Consider the following 18152-nt stretch of genomic DNA (forward strand, 5'->3'; position numbering starts at 1 on the left):
GCGGACGGGCGGGGGGGGGGAGGGAGCTGGAACCGGTTCTAAACGGCATTGTAGATTTGTGGAACCTCATCTATAGAAGAAGTTAGAACTGGCAGGAACCCACCCCTTGTTCATGTCCATGTTCATACTTACACCCGCTATCTTGTACATGTCCGACAAACTAACTAACTAACTAACTAAATAAATGTTGCTTTGATTCAGCTGATCTATCGCAAAAACGGGGAAAAGAAACGGCAGATTTAAATTACAGGGGAGAAAAAAAGCGAACTCTTTCCCCGCTTGATGGAGGGTAATCCACGCCTTTGAACAGGCTCGATTCTCATAGGCAATACAGATTCATTCTGAATTTTGCCGGGTCAAATATGCGAAGCTCCAGTTGAATTCATGCAGAAGAGGCTAACATAAAATGTCATATAATTGGCACAGGTGAGTGTTTTCGAGCGCATCGATGCTCAGGCCCTTTTAGGGATTCAACGGCGATGGAAACTGTGCTTCCGATGTTCGAAAAATGACGGTTAGGAGTCAGGGAAAGCTGTTTGAGTAAGTCACCTGTGGCCGACCTCCCGCTTGTTAGGGTGGGATTCTGAGCAGAAAAATGCTAGGTGCTCAAAGGTGAAACTACCTTTCCCCACTGGCTTCTTCTGGTTTCCGCTTTTCATTATTATTATTTTTTAAATGTCAAAATTATATAACACAGGGCTATATTTTGCCCTGTTATTCTCATTCTTTCGGATGAAAAAAAACCTGCTTCCACTCCTCCCTCTGAGCAGTTGGCAGTTAGTCCTCAGCGGGGACTAACGGCCCCGCTGTTACGGCCACAGTGGGGAACAGGATTTCTGTTGCTGAGCAAAGCAGCTGAGAAGCAGGTCGCACCCGATTTTATGACCCATTTTTTGTCACAGTTGTTAAGTGAATCCCTGCAATTGTTTGATGAATGGTGTGTTCCACTGATTAATTGTTTTAACTGTCAGGAAATTTCTCCTTAGTTCTGGTTCCTTCTCTCCTTGGTTAGTTTCCACCCGTTGCTTCTTCTCTTGCACTCAGGTGCTTTGGAGACTAGCTTGACTCCCTCTTCTTTGGAGCAGCCCCTGAGTTATTGGAAGACTGCTATCATGCCAGCTCTAGTCCTTCTTCTCATCAGACATGTCCAATTCGCATAAATGTTCTTCACGGGTTTTAGTCTCCAGTCCCTTGATCATTGCAACCCATTTTTGCTAAAAAGTACTATTGCATTTTGGCCCCAAGAACAGCCAACTGGCTAGATCTAGAAAAGCATTTGTTTAGCTTTATGTTAGATTTATTTATCATGCCCAACTTGTCACCATTTGAAAAGTACTCTTTCTCAGGCTGTTCCCCCTACAGATGAAATCTGACAAGTGGGAGACACTGCAAATGTCACTCTTAACAAGGCACCGCATATGTGGTATGGATCTTGTGGTTGTGTTAGATCATTATTTCTGGAGATGCCCTTTGTATTCAAAGAAGAAAGAGAGAAAATGGCAGATCATTGGGAGTGTAAGTTAATATACTGGGCAATTTAAAGGTAAGGTAAAGGTAAAGGTTCCCCTCACACACATGTGCTAGTCGTTCCTGACTCTAGGGGGCAGTGCTCATCTCTGTTTCAAAGCCGAAGAGCCAGCACTGTCCGAAGATGTCTCCACGGTCATGCGGCCAGCATGACTAAATGCCAAAGGTGCACGGAACGCTGTCCCCTTCCCACCAAATGTGGTTCCTATTTTTCTACTTGCATTTTTTACATGCATTCGAACTGCTAGGTTGGCAGAAGCTGGGACAAGTCACGGGAGCTCACTCCGTTATGCGGCGCTAGGGATTTGAACTGCCGAACTGCCGACCCCCTGAGCCACTTGTGGACAATTTAAGAGGAGACAATCTGGAGTTTCCCCCCCCCCTTTTGTCTTTGGTGATCAATTAATTGAAGGGATCAATGAATCCCAGTTCTATCAAAGCAAGGAAATGACTAAAGAACATCCTGTTACTAAATTAAAAGACAGCCATTCTGAGTTTTTCTACAGGGGTATAAAAAATCTTGAATACAAAGAAATGTACAAACATAGAACAGAAGTCTCCAAATTAAATGTTTCCTCCAATAATCCCTGGAAGCTTATTGCTGTTAGAGCAAAGGAGCACAGCTGGAAGGTTCTGTGTTTCCTCCAATTCTTAAATAAATCCCCTGGATGTTTCCAAGGCTTGGCGTTAATCTGGAATTTTTAATGTGGCAGAAGGAGAAGTTATTAAACAGAGGGGAAGGAATAATATGAGCCGAATGAAATTCATTTCGATTCTTTTCCATTTGAACTTTGAAACTGGGTCAAGAGGGAACATTTCTCCTGGCCCTGATCACTTCGGGGAGGGCAAAGCTCCATAGAAATTTTGCATGACACCCCCCCCCCCCCCGGTTTCCATTGCAGTGGTTGGACCTGTGCAGAATGCAGAATAATGGAGTTGGAAGGGACCTTGGAGGTTGTCTAGTCCAACCCCCTGCTCAAGCAGGAGACCCAATATCATTTCAGACAAATGTCTGTCCCATCTCTTCCTAAAAACCTCCAATGATTGAGTAGCCACAACTTCTGGAGGCAACTTGTGTTCCACTGATGAATTGTTCTTGCTGTCAGGAAATTTCTCCTTCGTTCTAGGTTGCTTCTCTCCCGGATTAACAGATTTTGAAGGGACCTTGGAGGTCTTCTAGTCCAACCCCCTCCTCAGGGCAGGAAACCCTATACCATTTCAGACAAATGACTTCCCAACCTGTTCTTAAAAACCTCCAATGATGGAGCACACAACTTCTGGAGGCAACTTCTGTTCCACTGAGATGTTTCTGTATCAGAAGAACCTTTTGAGGACCACAGGATGCTGGGTCACTGCAACCGTTGTAAATACATGTGGTTTGTCAAGCACCTGAATCACAATCACAGGTCTGTGAGGTTGCTGAGATGGTCATAAGCACGAGGACCAGTCATAAGACACTTTTTTCAACAGTGCTGTCACTTTGAACAATCGCTTAACAAATGATTGCAAAGTGGTACTTTGGTACTCAACTGCTTTGAAACTCATTGAATTTGGTACTCAACGCATTTTGATGCGAACATTTCATCCCGGTACTCACTGTTTGTTTGGTAAAAGGTAAAGGTTTCCCTCATACCTATGTGCTAGTCGTTCCCAACTCTAGGGGGCAGTGCTCATCTCCATTCCAAAGCCAAAGAGCCAGCGCTGTCCGAAGACGTCTCCTTGGTTATGTGGCCGGCATGACTCAACGCTGAAGGTGCATGGAATACTGTTACCTTCCCACCAAAGGTAGTTCCTATTTTTCTACTTGCATTTTTAACGTGCTTTCAAACTGCTAGGTTGGCAGAAGCTGGGAAAAGTCATGGGAGCTCACTCCATTACGTGGTGCTAGGGATTTGAACCGCCAAACTGCCAACCTTTCTGGTCAGCTGCCTTGGGACTCACTACATTATTCCTTATGGGGAAAAATGCTTGGTGCTCATCGTTGTCGGTACTCATCACACCTCCCAGAACCAATGAACGATTACTGTCGGGAAATATCTGAATATTTCAGCCATATCAACAAACCTGCAAATGAATTGCAATCTGGCACTAGGGGACTCTGGAGGCAGTCTTCCCACAAGACTGGAATTTGTAGATCAGATTAACTTAGATGAGCGCTTAACTTAGCAAAAGTCAGCTTCTGAAATTAAAAGAATGAGGCTTCCTGGTAAAAAGTCTGAATTATAGGATCACAGAGCTGGAAGAAGACATTTGGGTCATTGGTTAAATTGCTTTGTTCCTTCCATTTACATCAAACCCCACTTCTGGAGACGGTCCTTGACAGGTGGGTATCCGTTTCAGCTATTCTTAGCAAGGAAGTTTTTCTTACTGTGCAAATAGGATCTGCCCTCCTGTCACTCAAGGCCATTCTTTTGGATGTCCGAGATTCTGTGATGATGGAGAACTGGTGGCTGCCTCCCTTGGTTAGACGTGCTTTTGAGGAGTTGAAGGGTACAATCATATGCTGCCTTTGTCTTCTTTTCACAAGGCTTAAGCATACCTTCTGTCCTCCATCTCTCTTCTCAGATTTAATTTCTAATACTTGATGCCTTCAGTTAGTTTTCATGGAGCTTCTCCTGATTCGTCTGAATCAGTGGTGGGATTCAAAATTCATTATTATCCCAATGGGCAAAATCCCTATTCCCACCCCACTCCAGGGGAAGATTACTGCAAAATCCCCATTCCCTCCCTATTCCAGGGAGAAGGATACTGTAAAATCCCCATTTCCTCCCGATCAGCTGGGAATTCGGGAGGCAGAGAATAGATAGAGGTGGGGCCAGCCGGAGGTGGCATTTGCCAGTTCTCCAAACTACTCAAAGTTTCGGCTACCGGTTCTCCAGAACTGGTCAGAACCTGCTGAATACCACCGCTGGTCTGAATTCTCTTGAAAATGTCGACCTGTTCTCGAAAGCACCTGAAGGCAGGACAAGAAGGAAACCTATCAAGGAGGGAAGCAACCTAGAACGAAGGAAGGCTTTCCTGACAGCCAAAACAATTCATCAATGGAATAATTGGCTTCCAGAGGTTATTGGTGCTCCCTGGAGGTTTTTAAGAAGAGATTGGACAGCCACCTGTCTGAAATGGTATAGGGTCTCCTGCTTGAGCAAGGGGCTGGACTAGAAGACCTCCAAGGTATCTCCCAACTCTGTTATTCGGTAATTCTGTTACGTATTTGAAGGCCCCGTGCAAGGCTCTAGTTTTACTTAGGCCTCATGCAATCAATCCGTACTTAGCATCATTTCAGATGCAACGTTGTTGGTTTTAAGAAGCAACTTTGCAACGAGCAACCTTCTACACTGAAGACCGCTATGATTTGGCAAAGGGTTCTCCTTAATTTTTTTCTTTTTTGTTTCGAAATTTTTTTGGCTTATTAAAAAATGATGCAAATATGAAAGACCAAAATAGTTTTTTTCTTTGTAAATCTCCCCCACGCAAATAAAACCCTAACCAAAAAAAAAGGTGTTCTGAATAACCTCCAGACAGGGCAGGAAACATTCAAAGAAATAGCTATTCCCCTCAAGCGGCAACAAGCTTTTTGCTAACAATTGCTATTTATACATCTGTCAAGTTTCTGGCTTGCTTTTGAGACAGCCCAGCCTGGAATTATTATATTTTTGTTTTGAATTCAAAGCCTGTCCCAGTTTTGGGTCCTTATCTCTCTTTTCTCCTCTGACATTTTTTTCTTTCTTTCTTTTTTCCAGGAAAGAAGTTTGCCGTTTCCCCTCGAAGCAGAAAAATCCATGTCCAAAAAAATGAATAAAAATATATATTCAGGGCTGAGAATAGCGGGGAAGATCAACATATTTGGATGTGTGATTTCACAGTTAGGACGTTGATAGCTTTCAGTAGCAAACGGTTGTCCATCAGTTATGCTCCTTGTACATTCATATGCGACAGAGCAGAACAAAACCTGACTTATTAAATGGGGACAAAAAGAGAGGATGGAAGAAATTAAAAGGAGCTGAACAAACCACAAGCTTTCGCCCTGGGGTAAACGTTACATTCATCCAGGGGTGAAATCCAGCAGGTTCTGACAGGTTCTGGAAAACCGGTAGCAGAAAGTATCCTTCCCCTGGAGTGAGGAGCGAATGGAGATTATGCAGTATCCTTCCCCAGGAGTGGGGAGGGAATGGAGATTATGCAGTATCCTATGGAGATTTTGCAGTATCCTTCCCCTGGAGTGAGGAGCGAATGGAGATTTTGCGGTATCCTTCCCCAGGAGTGGGGAGGGAATGGAGATTATGCAGTATCCTTCCCCAGGAGTGGGGTAGGAATGGAGATTATGCAATATCCTTCTCTTGCCATGCCAATCAAGCCACACCACGCCCACCAAGCCATGCCCATAGCACCGGTAGTAAAAAAAAATGAATTTCACCACTGATGCTGTTTTATTAAAATATAGTTCTATAGTTCTCCGTCTTTTCGGTGGCACTCATTTCTTTAGGCTTCGAAAGAGCATTGAGGACCAGCCAGAATAGACAGCGGAAGAACTGCAGATAAAATGAGCTGTTAGAAGGAAACTGTCCCAGGAGAAGAGAGAAAATGCGATTTTGAAGCCCTTGATGTGATTACGCTCACTTGCATTTCCCAGTTATGCAGGTAACTTAATCATGGCCACGGAGTCACCATTAGATCAAGAGACCTCAAGATGAAAGCGTAGGTTTGCCAGTAGCTTGGATGAAGTTTGTGTCTTGGAGAGAAAAAAACCTGCTTAGTTCCTAATTGGAGAAACGTTAATTTAAAATGCTGCTGGTTATTTTGCATAGGCAACTCACCTGATTGGGATTTTACAGGTAGTCTTTGATTCGCAATCGTTCATTTTAGCGATCGTTCAAAGTTACAATGTCCCTGGATTACAACTGGTCCTCACATTATGGCTACTGCAGGATGCCCACAGTCATGTGATCCAAATTCAGGGCTTGAGAACTGACACTGAATTGATGGACGGTTGGAGCTTTCCGGGGTCAGATGATCAATTGTGACCTTCCCAGCTGGCTTTGGACAAGCAAAGTCAATGGGGGAACCTGGGTTCGCTTATGGACTGTGTGATTCACTTTACAACTGTACTGATTGCTTAACAATGGTGGCAGAAAGGGTTGTAAAATTGGGCATGACTCTGTTTGCAAGTATCTGTTGAAGAAGGATGAGGATGAGAAGAAGAAGAAGTAGAGGAAGAAGGAGGAGGAGGAGAAGGATTAGAATTAGAAGAAGAATTAGAACTAGAAGGAGGAGGAGAAGAAGAACTAGAACTAGAACTAGAAGAAGAAAAAGAAGAAGAAGAAGAAGAAGAAGAAGAAGAAGAAGAAGAAGAAGAAGAAGAAGAAGAAGAAGAAGAAGAAGAAGAAGAAGAAGAAGAATCTGATGGCAGGTCTGCTCCTTACTTTCTGGTGGACAGGCTTACAGCCTGTTGTTCCTCCTCCCCACATTGCTGCCACGTCTTGGATGTGAGCAGCTCTTGTGCTTCAAGGGACACCAGGGACATATTTCTTTCCTGGCAATTGTATAGATCGTCTGCGGTATGAAACTGACACTACAATTATTGGGTTTTACAGCATTCCTCCATTTTTATTCAAAGAAAACACACACAGCTTTTGCTGGGGCTCAAAGAGAGAGAGAGGGAGGGAGGAAGGCAGGCAAGGAGGGAGGAGGCAGGCTGGCTACCTATCTATCTGGATGAGGAAGGTCCATGGGTTCTTACCCTCTTAGTCTCCATGACCTCCTCTGGATTTGGGAGAATCTAGCCCATATATTGGGTAGATGTTCCTCTACACAATGCATAGAACATCTCTCTCTCTCTCTCTCTCTCTCTCTCTCTCTCTCTCTCTCTCTCTCTCTCTCTCCCTCCCTCCCTCCCTCCCTCCCTCCCTCCCTCCCTCATCAATCTGTCTCTATCATCTATCTATATCATCCGTCCTTCCATCTGTCTATCTACTCTCATCAGTCTGTCTTTCATCTACCTATCTACCTAGTTACCTACCTTCTCCCTCTCCCTCTCACACACACACCATTTACATCTGTCTAACCCAGTGCTCTGGGAATTCCTATGCAAGTCCTTACCTGGGTCTGATTCTGCTTAGCTTTCTAAGATCAGCCAACTCTGGCTAGGTGCTGCCACCAGCTGTAGGCTGAAAGTAAAACCTTCCCCCAAATCAAACTCGATTCACGTGAATTCCTGAAAACTTCATGAAGACATCTAACTATGGCCACATTATAAAGTGGCCTTGCCCAGTTCCTGCAACCATTCATCGTCTGTTTTAGCCTCCAGTTCCCTCATTGTCCTGGTTGCTCTTCTCTGCACTCTTTCCAGAGTCTCCACATCTTTTTTATAGTGTGGTGACCAAAACTGAATGCAGTACTCCAGGTGTGGACTTTTTAGAGGGGTATTATTAGTACCTCCCTTGATCTTGATTGTATCCCTCTGTTAATGCAATTTAGGATTGCATTGGCTTTTCTGGCTGCTGGCGCACACGGCTGGCTCCTATTGAATTGGTTGTCCCCTAAGACGCCAAGATCCCTCACCCAGTTAACTTGTTTCCTTCTCCATTCATCATGCTCACAGCTTGCTTGCCCAGAGAAATTGACGACTTGAGTGGCTTCAAATATGCCCACACAGACCTTGCATACAAAGCTAAGCCTCATGCAGGGAGCCCATCAAGGCTGCCCAGCTGGACCAAGACTTACCTGCTGCCTCTCTGGTGTTAGTTACATATTGACTCTATGGATCACAGCTAGTCGAGGGTGACTGGGTCCATGCTGTTGGGGGTTAATTGCACATTTAGCATCTGCTGGTGCACCAGCGAAACAGCCTTAGTTCTGGGCAATTAATGCTACCCGAGTTTGGCCATTAGAAGGTTTTTATGCTGGGATCCACAGGTAACCGAGAAGTCAGGGGGAAAATGGCTCGCTGGTGTGTCTCCTGCGTTAGGGCAGTCACTGCTGACAATAGAATGCAGATGTAGGAGATGGAAATTGCTTTCTAGCTGGCACATCTGAGAAATGCATTTGCTTGGCAGGGGTGAAATAAAGAGCAGCGGAGAGTTGTGCAAAGTAGCTTCATTAGAAGTCTGGCGAAGGACAAAATTTTGCTGGCGGAAGACAACAGCGGCTCTGGAAGACAGCCTGGTGCTGACCTCGAGTTCCTAGAAGGTTCAGGATGGGGAGCCTGGGGCCAAGGGAGGACTTGGAGGTCTGGAAGACAAACATCCTGGAAGGAGGAGTCACTGGTGTGTTCTCCTCTGGATGCAAAGGCAGCCCTTCTTGGCTTCCTCCCAGGTTAGAATGATGCTCAAACTGATCCTCATTGATGATGATCATTTCCTGATCAAACAATTGAGTCACCAAGCCCAATTGTTGCTGCCCCCCTTTGCTTGATGACAGAGTTATTCAGATAAATGATAGTTCCCTTAGCCCGCTAAAAGGACCTTCCGCAGTCAACAGTTATACCATGTGGTAAGATAGCTAGTTTTCTCTCCCCCCACCGTGTAGCACAAGAGACCCACCTCCAAGACTCTAGCTTTTCACAAGAGCTGCTGTGGTTGTGGTCGGTGTGGGCACACCCAATAAATCTGCTTGTAATTTTGGACATGATATTTAATAGATCCTTCCTGCTTCCCTGTTGGCGAACTGCCAGCTAAGCTGGAAGGAGGAGTCAAGCAAGGGTGTAGTTTGGAATCAGTGTGCAGCCCCAAACAGCCTGATGTCCTCCAAGGTCCATGAAGCTTTATCTGGTCATTCCCAAGCAGTCCTGAGTAGATTCTTGTAACATAGACAGTAGATAATAAAGTTACCGATTTTCATTATTCGCGGCTGGCTCTGGTTGTTGGCACCAGACACTTGCTGCCCACATGAACCCAGTGGCAAAACCCGGGCACAGCCAACAAACGCTAGCCGTTTGGGACCAACGTCCTACTGGAAGAGTTGGTCTTAAAAAGACTTCTTCTTGTCACCGCCTGCCACAGCAGAGACGACACCTGCTCGGCTACAAATCATTTCCAAGGCTGGCACTTATCTCTGGCACCGAGATTGAAATGGCAGGACAAAAGGGGAGAGTATTCATTTGACAGCAGTCCAACATTGGGAGGCATTTCAGCAAGGCTTGGCCAGATGCTGGGAGCAAGGCTCGGTGGCACTTTCTGTCTCTGCACTGGGGCATCTGCATGCGATACGGAGAACAAATGGAACAAACAAACGCTTGAACAAAGCTGCTCTCGGCCTCTCTCGTCTGCCTCCCCTCTCCCTCCTCTGCATCTGAACAATCCCAGCAGGGCAAACAAGGGAGATAAAAAGAGCTTTTCCTGCCTGGTTTTCGTGCAGGCGACAGAGGTGAGAAGACAACAAGACAAATGGGGACAAGGACACCAACATTGGTAGGCAGGCTAGCCATGTAGGAATACAGACGACAATTGGGACCCCAACATCCATTGCTCACCGATGCGGTCATTAAGTCATATAGATCCCAGGTGGCACAGTGGTTAGGGTGCAGTACTGCAGGCTACTTCTGCTGAGTGCCGGCTGCCTGCAATTTGGCAGTTCGAGTCTCACCAGGCACAAGGTGGACTCAGCCTTCCGTCCTTCCGAGGTGGGTAAAATGTGGAGCCAGATTGTTGGGGGCAAAAGGCCGACTCTGTAAACTACTTAGAGAGGGCTGTAAAAGCACTGTAAAGTGGTATATAAGTCTGTTTCTTTCTTTCTTTCTTTCTTTCTTTCTTTCTTTCTTTCTTTCTTTCTTCCTTCCTTCCTTCCTTCCTTCCTTCCTTCCTTCCTTCCTTCCTTCCTTTCTCCCTCCCTCCCTCCCTTCTATCCATCCATGGTGGTGCAATGATTAGAGTGCAGTATTGCAGGCTAGCTCTGCCCACTGTCTGGCGTTTGATCCTGACCAGCTCAAGGTTGACTCAGCCTTCCATCCTTCTGAGGTGAATAAAACGAGGACCCAGATTGTTGGGGGCAAGAGGCTGACTCTGTAAACCGCTTAGACAGGGCCGTAAGTGGTATATAAGTCTAAGTACTATTGCTAAGTGAGCTATTACATGACCAAGGCCAATTTTACAATCTTTTTGGTACCGTCGTCAAATGAATAACTATAGTCATTAAATGAATCACATGATTGTTAAGTGAATCTGGCTCTCCCCCGCCCCCGCCCCCACTGGCTCTCATCGGAAGCTCTCTGGGAATTCTGGAAACAGCCATCACATAAACTCTGGGATGCCACAATTGTTGTAAATACACACTGGTTGCCATGTGCCAGAACTGTGGCCACGTGACTGTTAGGGGACACTGTGATGGTCCTAATGGAAAGGATTAGTCATCAATCACTTTTTTTAGGGCTGGGATAACATGAAGACATCTTTTTTTTTAAGAAAAAAAAATTCATTTCTCAATCGAGCCAGCATTTCTTAACATAGTATTTTTTATTTCAGAGTCGTAACCAGATTGCACCCTGCTCAGCGTTGCCAGTTCAAGGCAAGGCAGATGAGTCCTTTGATAAATTGGTTTCTTTTATTTATAGAGCCCCATTTGCCGCCTCCTTCCTCTTTCTTGTCAAGCCTTCACGCGCAAATTGGGCGCAGAAGTTTCCGCCTGACATCAAAGATGTCTTCCCCAAGTTAAAGGGAATCGTTGAGTAAGAAGGCATCCGTTTGATTGTTCTATCATACGGGGCATTTTGCTCCCACCATGTTATCAGTAGAAGTATCTTACGCGGGCCCAACTCGGAGGACATACCTCATTAGTTGACGCGGTTACTGAACTTCATCCACAGTTATCACTGCCTTAACAAGAAGATTGGGTTTTGATTAAGAGCAATGCATCAATTGAGATGAACAAACCCTGGGAATAAAGATAGCTGTTGTGACCCGACAGCGGCCAATGGAGCTGGCAGCAGATTCAGACAGTGAGGAGGTTGGGGAGGAACCTGGGCCAGTCCTGGAGTCTGGGGAAGGCTCTGAGGAGGGTTCTGTGTCAGAGGCAGAGAGGGGGCCAGAGCCCTTTGACAGTTATTGGCTGCCTTCAGAGTCAGACATCAGTGAGGCAGACGAACTGCTGGAGCCTGTTCCCAGTGTGTGCATGCGCAGAGTTGCCAGATGAAGGGAACAGCTAAAGAACAGGGGTTGACTTGGGAGGAAGGCCACAGTTGGACAGAGTAATTCCATGGGGAATTAAAGAGGGGCGAAAGGGGAGTGGAGTTTGCAGGAGACCATGAGTTCATTCCTGCATTCTGCATCTGAAAGATCTCGGCCTGGCCACTCTCCAATCCTGATAAAGGTCGGTCATTGGGAACTATCTCGAAAGACTGCGGGAGAGGAAAGACTTTGCTGGAGAGGAATTCACCGTACATTAAATAAAAGGGGTTTCCGAGGAATGTTTATCAACACGAACCTTATCTCGTTTGGAGCGCTGCCAGATAACTAGTTTCCAAGCGCAGGGCAAGGCCGCACTTGGCACAGAGTCTCTTATAGTCGCAAACAGAACTTTCCACTCTTGAAACGACCGAATGAATGAATTGTTTCCTGCAAAAGCCCCCTCCCCTTTCGCTCCTCTTTTATGTCCTATGGGAGGGGCCAATCACCTCCAAGGTGTGGCTTTACTCCCAAGTCGACCCCACTTTCTTAGTTGTTCTTGTTTTCTGGCAGCTCTGCGCATGCGCACACTGGGAACAGGCTCCAGATGTTCTTCTGCCTCACTGCTGTCTAGCTCCCTCCCTGCTGCCGACGTAGAGCCTTAGTCAGAGCTTCTCTCAGCCCCCCAGGACTGACCCATGTTCCTCCCCAACCTCCTCACTGTCGGACTCTGCTTCCAGCTTCGCTGGTGGGCCACAACTTTGAACGGTCATTAAACGAATTGTTGTAAGTCAAGGACTATCTGTATCACTGAATAGCAATGGAACTAGGCTCTGTGTTTACGGGTGCATTTACATGCACAAGCTCACCCCCACAGAGCTGTCTGTCTGTACTTTTCATTCTTTTGGCTATTCTGGTCTTCGCCATCCGTATCTCATCAAAGAACATGGATCAGTTTCATTTTTCATTTAATCTTTTTCAATAAAATGTCATCTTCCTTCTATTCTGTCCAGGCCAAATGCAATAAATACAGTTATTTCCAGCCCAGGAAAGATTCGCCCATGTCGCTGGTGAGGACTCCATTAAAGACAGAAAAAAGCACAGAGGGGCCACTTCAGGTCAACATTGAAAAACCGGTTGCAATGATGGAGATCCAAGTTGGATTTTATTTTTCCCAGAGTGATGCAAATCACGAAACTCGGTTTCATTTTCCCACACACTTTGGAAGGTTTGGAGTTTAGAGCAGGGGTGAAATTCAGCAGCTTCTGACAGGTTCTGGAGAACCGGTAGTAGTTTGGAGAACCGGCAAATACTACCTCTGCCTGGCCCTAGAGTAGGGTGAGAATGGAGATTTTACAGTATCCTTCCCCTGGAGTGGGGAGGGAATGGGGATTTTGCGGTATCCTTCCCCCTGGAGTGGAGAGGGAATGGGGATTTTGCGGTATCCTTCCCCCTGGAGTGGGGAGGGAATGGGGATTTTGCAATATCCTTCCCCCTGGAGTGGGGAGAGAATGGAGATTTTGCAATATCCTTCCCCCTGGAGTGGAGAGGGAATGGGGATTTTGCGGTATCCTTCCCCCTGGAGTGGGGAGGGAAAGGGGATTTTGCAATATCCTTCCCCCTGGAGTGGGGTGAGAATGGGGATTTTGCAATATCCTTCCCCCTGGAGTGGGGTGAGAATGGAGATTTTGCAATATCCTTCCCCCTGGAGTGGAGAGGGAATGGGGATTTTGCAATATCCTTCCCCCTGGAGTGGGAAGGGAAAGGGGATTTTGCAGGATCCTTCCCCTGCCATGCCCACCAAACCACGCCCACAGAACCAGTAGTAATTTTTTTGGAATTTCACCAGTGGTTTAGAGTGGTGCAGTGGAGGTCTCACCTCACAGTCAGGAGGCTGTGAGTTCGATCCTAGGTAGAGACAGATATTTTTCTCTTCGGGCACATTGAGAATATATCTGCTGAATATAACTCTGCATTGGCAACAGGAATGTCATCCAGCCATTAAAACACTCTCCTAGCTCCTTTCCATTGCCCTGACTCCACCCCGCAAGGGATTATGGGGCTGTTAAATGAAGAAGAAGATGATGATGATTGGAAGGTTTGCAGTTTCCAACACAGTTGCAGAGGCTGTCAGGGGGCCACAAAATGTGCCAAGCATTGTGTGGCACTTCCAGGACAAACACATTTTTTGTCTTTTGTGGATCACGGTTCACTTCGTCAAAAGCACGTGGTGAATTGAGCCGGTGCCTGACGGAAACTTAAACCATTTTCAATTTGTGAAGTGCTACGTTGCCTCCAGGACTCTTTGCTTGCTTCCCAAATTTGCATTTTTGACAACTCAATGCTTTTCTGTCACGTTGACTAAATGTGGACAAACCTTATTAGCATCCAACAACGTCTCCTGTTTCCTTCGGTTCCATAACTCTTGGAATCGGAGAGAGCCACATCTTTGGGAACTGTTGTGGCCTGCCAGTGACCAGTGGAGCTGGCAGCAGATTCGGACAGTGAGGAGGTTGGGGAGGAACACAGGCCAGTCCTGGAGTTAACCTTCTCAGCTTAAAGAATTTCATCCCAGGACAGGAGTGGGCAACTATGGCACCTTTATGACCTGTGGATGATGGTGAACTTTGCTTGATAGATCCAGAAAGTTCTGAAACCTGTAATTTTTCTCAAGGAGGCCTCAAAAAACGGAGTGTTTTTGCTTGGCGACTCCTCCCCCCCCCCTTCTTCTTCCTCTTGGAGCACTAATCCACATCAGCGAACGTTCAGCTGGGAAGTGGTAGCTGGAGTTAAATTTTTCAGGCTAGTGGAGACAGGAGATTTTTACTACCTTTTATCCCCAAGCTGTTAAATATGTATGGAAGTGGCCATACCAGAGATGTACTTAAATCACTGCCGAAGTGGAATTTTAAATCCCCCTCTTTTTCTTTTTTCTAACGACGGAATGTATTTTTCCTCCATATCTCCAGATGATATATACCTCCAAAGAGAGGTCGGAGGATGGAAGACACGTTTGACTTTGAAGTATCCTCCTTTTGTGGTGGAATTTTGCACCTGCCACACAACGCTGATCCTGTCTGGAACCAAGAGAAAATGCAAGGCAGGTCATGAGAACTCATGGTTCAGTCTGTCCAGGAAACAAAGCTCGGCGCCAGGAAGTAGCGGCCAGCTGGCTTAAGGGTCAAACAGGATTGGCAGAAGGAGAAAACTTCAAGGTGGGGCTTTCTGTCAGAGTTTGTTGCAGCAATCACATCCAGAAAGCACACACAACAGTAGTGGGATTCAAATATTTTTTACTATCGGTTCTGTGGGCGTGACTTGGTGGGTGTGGCATGGCTTGGTGGGCACGGCAGGGGAAGGATATTGCAAAATCCCCATTTCCCTCCCCACTCCCGGGGAAGGTTACTGCAAAATCCCCATTCCCTCCTGATCAGCTGGGATTCAGGAGGCAGAGAATAGATGGGGGCGGGGCCAGCCAGAGGTAGTATTTACCAGTTCTCCGAACTACTCAAAATTTCCACTACAGGTAACTAATTCAACACGATTCACTAACTTCTCATATATAATATAATACATGAAGTAAATATACAATACCAAAAGCAGGTTTTCCAATGTGGTAGTAGTTACAATAAAAAAAAACAAGCAGAGGAGTTTTTGTTTCAGTTCAGAGCAGCAGGCTACTTTAGAGCTCAGCACAGACTCAGAGCTACAGAGCTAAGCTACGCCCAGGCTCCTTGCTGTCTGAATCAGCAAACAGCCCCCATTGGCTGACCTTGTTGCTGTGGCTCTTCCAGTCTGGACTCTCATGCAGTGACACTTTCTTTCCCTTGTTTTAAACGGCAAACTGACAAAGTGAACTCTTATACAACACTGCCCAAATCATCCACGCAGGAGGCGCGATCCAGGAGTGCCACCGAAGGCAAGTCCATCCAGGGAAAAAAAAACTTTTCAGAAGAGGAGAAGTTCGGGAAACCAGCCTGTTAATCTCCAAAGCACCCGCCATTAGAACAGATTTGTCCTCACCGGCACACCTACACACTCCTTGGCATTCATCTGCGTTTGGACTAGCTGGATCATTAAATGGGACGCCCACGCATCCTGTCCCCCCTCCCTGCTTGGTATCTGCCAGCATTTGTTACAGGGTGTCCTTCCATTCACACTCGTGAATGCACACGCCCCCCCCTTCTGCTCAGCCCAAGAAATAGGGAACTCGTTTCTACCTACTGTATTTTTTGGAAACGGGGATCTTGCAGTATCCGTCCCCTGCCACTTCCACCAAGCCATGCCCACAGAATTTGAATCCCACCACTGTTCTGGACCAATGGTGTCCAATATCTTTTGGAAAACCTGCAGGGAGGGAGCACCCTCAATTTCTGGTGGCAAGCTCTTCCACTGGTCAATTGTCCTCACTGTTAGGAAATTCCTCCTTCGTTCTAGGTTGCTTCTCTCCTTGATTAGTTTCCATCCGTTGCTTCTTTCTGGTGCTTTGGAGAATAGCTTGACTCCCTCTTCTTTGGGGCAGCCCTTGAGATATTGGAAGACTGCTCTCATGTCTCCCTTACTCCTTCTTTTCTCTAGACTGGCCATACCCAATTTCTGCAACCGTTCTTTATATGTTCTACATGTTTATATGGCCTCTTCAATGTAAAAATCTCCAATTCTTTGGTCTGGCAACTTGGAAGTATTCAATATTCACTGCATGTTATTCTTTGAGCTTTCTTAGAAACGGACCATTTTTAAACTGAGAAGCCTGCAGGGAAAATATATTTAAACTGGTCTTCTTAAGCCATTTAAGTCGCAGGGATGTTTTTTTTTCCCCCAGAAAAGCACCCATGCTGCTTATCCATACTCACAGAAATATTAATATCGTGCAGTTTTGGTTATTCTCTTAGGGCAAAAAGACACACCAAATGACACCTGTATACTTTTATCCCCATGGGTTTCTGCCCAATTTCCTCCTTTGCAATCTAGAGAAGCAGGGGGAATGTCTAAAAAAATATAAAACATAAAAATGCTTCGGCATCAACCCTTTTGCTAGAACTCCTTTCAAACGGAGAGAAAACGCTTGATCACCAAGTTAGAAGCGATCCTGTATTCCCACCCTCCTTTCCTCTCTCCCACTCTTCTCCCCTGCCAGATCCACTCCAAAGTAGACCAGGGAGAGGGGTGGGAGTGGGGGAAAGGAACAGGAGAAAAGAAAGAAAAAGGTGCCTTATTTTGTCAGCAAAAAATCCCTTTCGCGGAGGCTGAATTATATTTAATGCCAAGAAACCAACATTATGCAAAAAACACAGAGTGGGAAAAAAATATAACAGTTGCAGCGTGACCCAGGGCAATTGGGCTCCTACTGTTATTAATCCTGAGTGACTTCAATTAGCTGTAAAATAGCTCTGAATACGGAGGGCAGCGATGGTCTGCCTGGATGATGGGAGATTACAGCTAATCTGCCCTTGTGGTTCCAGGAGCAGTTAAACAACTTCCCCAGAGGAATCCATCTCAGAGCAGGGAAATCAAGATGGACTCTCGGGACTCCTTAAAGGAGGAAGACATCGACTCTGGCAGGAGATTTTGTGGCTAACGTGGACCTCAAGCGATGTAGAGAAGGTCATCCTGAGGTAGCAATGTTTAGCTATAGGTCTCCTTCTCCCTCTCCCTCCTCCTCCTCCTTCCCACCCACTCACCCTTCTTGCTCTCCTTTTCATCTCACTCCTCCTCGTCTCTCTCTTCCTTCTCCCTCCCCCTTTCCCTCTTCTTCTTCTTCCTCCCTCTTCTCCTCCCTCTCTATTTCCACTTCCCTCTTCCTCCTCCTCTATTTCCTTTCTCCCCTTCTCTCCTCCTTCCTCTATCTCCTCCTCCTTTTCCCTCTTCTTCCTCTTCCTTCTCCCTCTTCTTCCTCCTCCTGTACTTCCTCCTCCCTCTCCTCCCCCTCTTTCTCCCTCTTTTTTCCTCCTATCATCTATCATTCCCCCTCTCCTTTTACTTCCTTCATCCTCCTCCCTCTTCCTCCTCATCTCCTCCTTTTCCCTCTTCTTCTTTCTTTCTTTCTTCTTCTTCTTCTTCTTCTTCTTCTTCTTCTTCTTCTTCTTCTTCTTCTTCTTCTTCCTCCTCCTCCTCTTCCTCCTCCTCCTCCCTCTTCTTCTCTTCCTCATCTATCTCATTCTCCCTCTCCTTTTCCTTCTTCTTCCTCCTCCTCTCTCCTGCACCTTCTCCCTCTCCTTTTCTCTCTTCTTCTTCTTCCTATTCTTCCTCATCTATCTCCTCCTCTTCCTCCTTCCTCTTCTCTTCCTCTTCTTCCTGTTCCTCCTCATCTATGTCCTTCCCCTCCTTCTCTTCCTCCCCCCTTGTCCTTTTTCTCCCCCCTTCCTTTTTGAATGGTCACTGAAAAGAGCCCATCAGTAGCCACGGCCTCCTCCACTGCTTGACCATTAATGAAAGAAAGAAAAAAATGCTGCTGATTTTAAATAACAGAGCTTGGGGAAGAGAGAGGTGGGAGAATCCCTGGGTTAGCAAACCCCTGTGGCCCGTTCCCCA

The 18152-nt window shown here is 46.2% G+C and overlaps 1 protein-coding gene across 10 annotated transcripts in view; it reads right to left on the reverse strand.

The window, feature by feature from the left end:
• Window positions 1-18152, reverse strand: part of LINGO1 (leucine rich repeat and Ig domain containing 1) — a 259989-nt gene that overhangs the window by 68069 nt on the left and 173768 nt on the right. Inside the window, exon 1 of one of the 10 annotated variants that reach the window (XM_081964987.1) lies at window positions 17303-17352. The exons of the other annotated variants lie outside the window; for them this stretch is intronic. Coding sequence (XP_081821113.1) covers window positions 17303-17323 — 21 coding nt within the window. The 5' untranslated portion in view covers window positions 17324-17352. Of the gene's footprint in view, window positions 1-17302; window positions 17353-18152 lie in introns of those variants that run through there. 10 annotated transcript variants of the gene reach the window in all.

This window comes from Natrix helvetica, assembly GCF_964273705.1.
Source record: "Natrix helvetica genome assembly, chromosome: 12".
Classification (NCBI taxonomy): Eukaryota; Metazoa; Chordata; class Lepidosauria; order Squamata; family Natricidae; genus Natrix; species Natrix helvetica.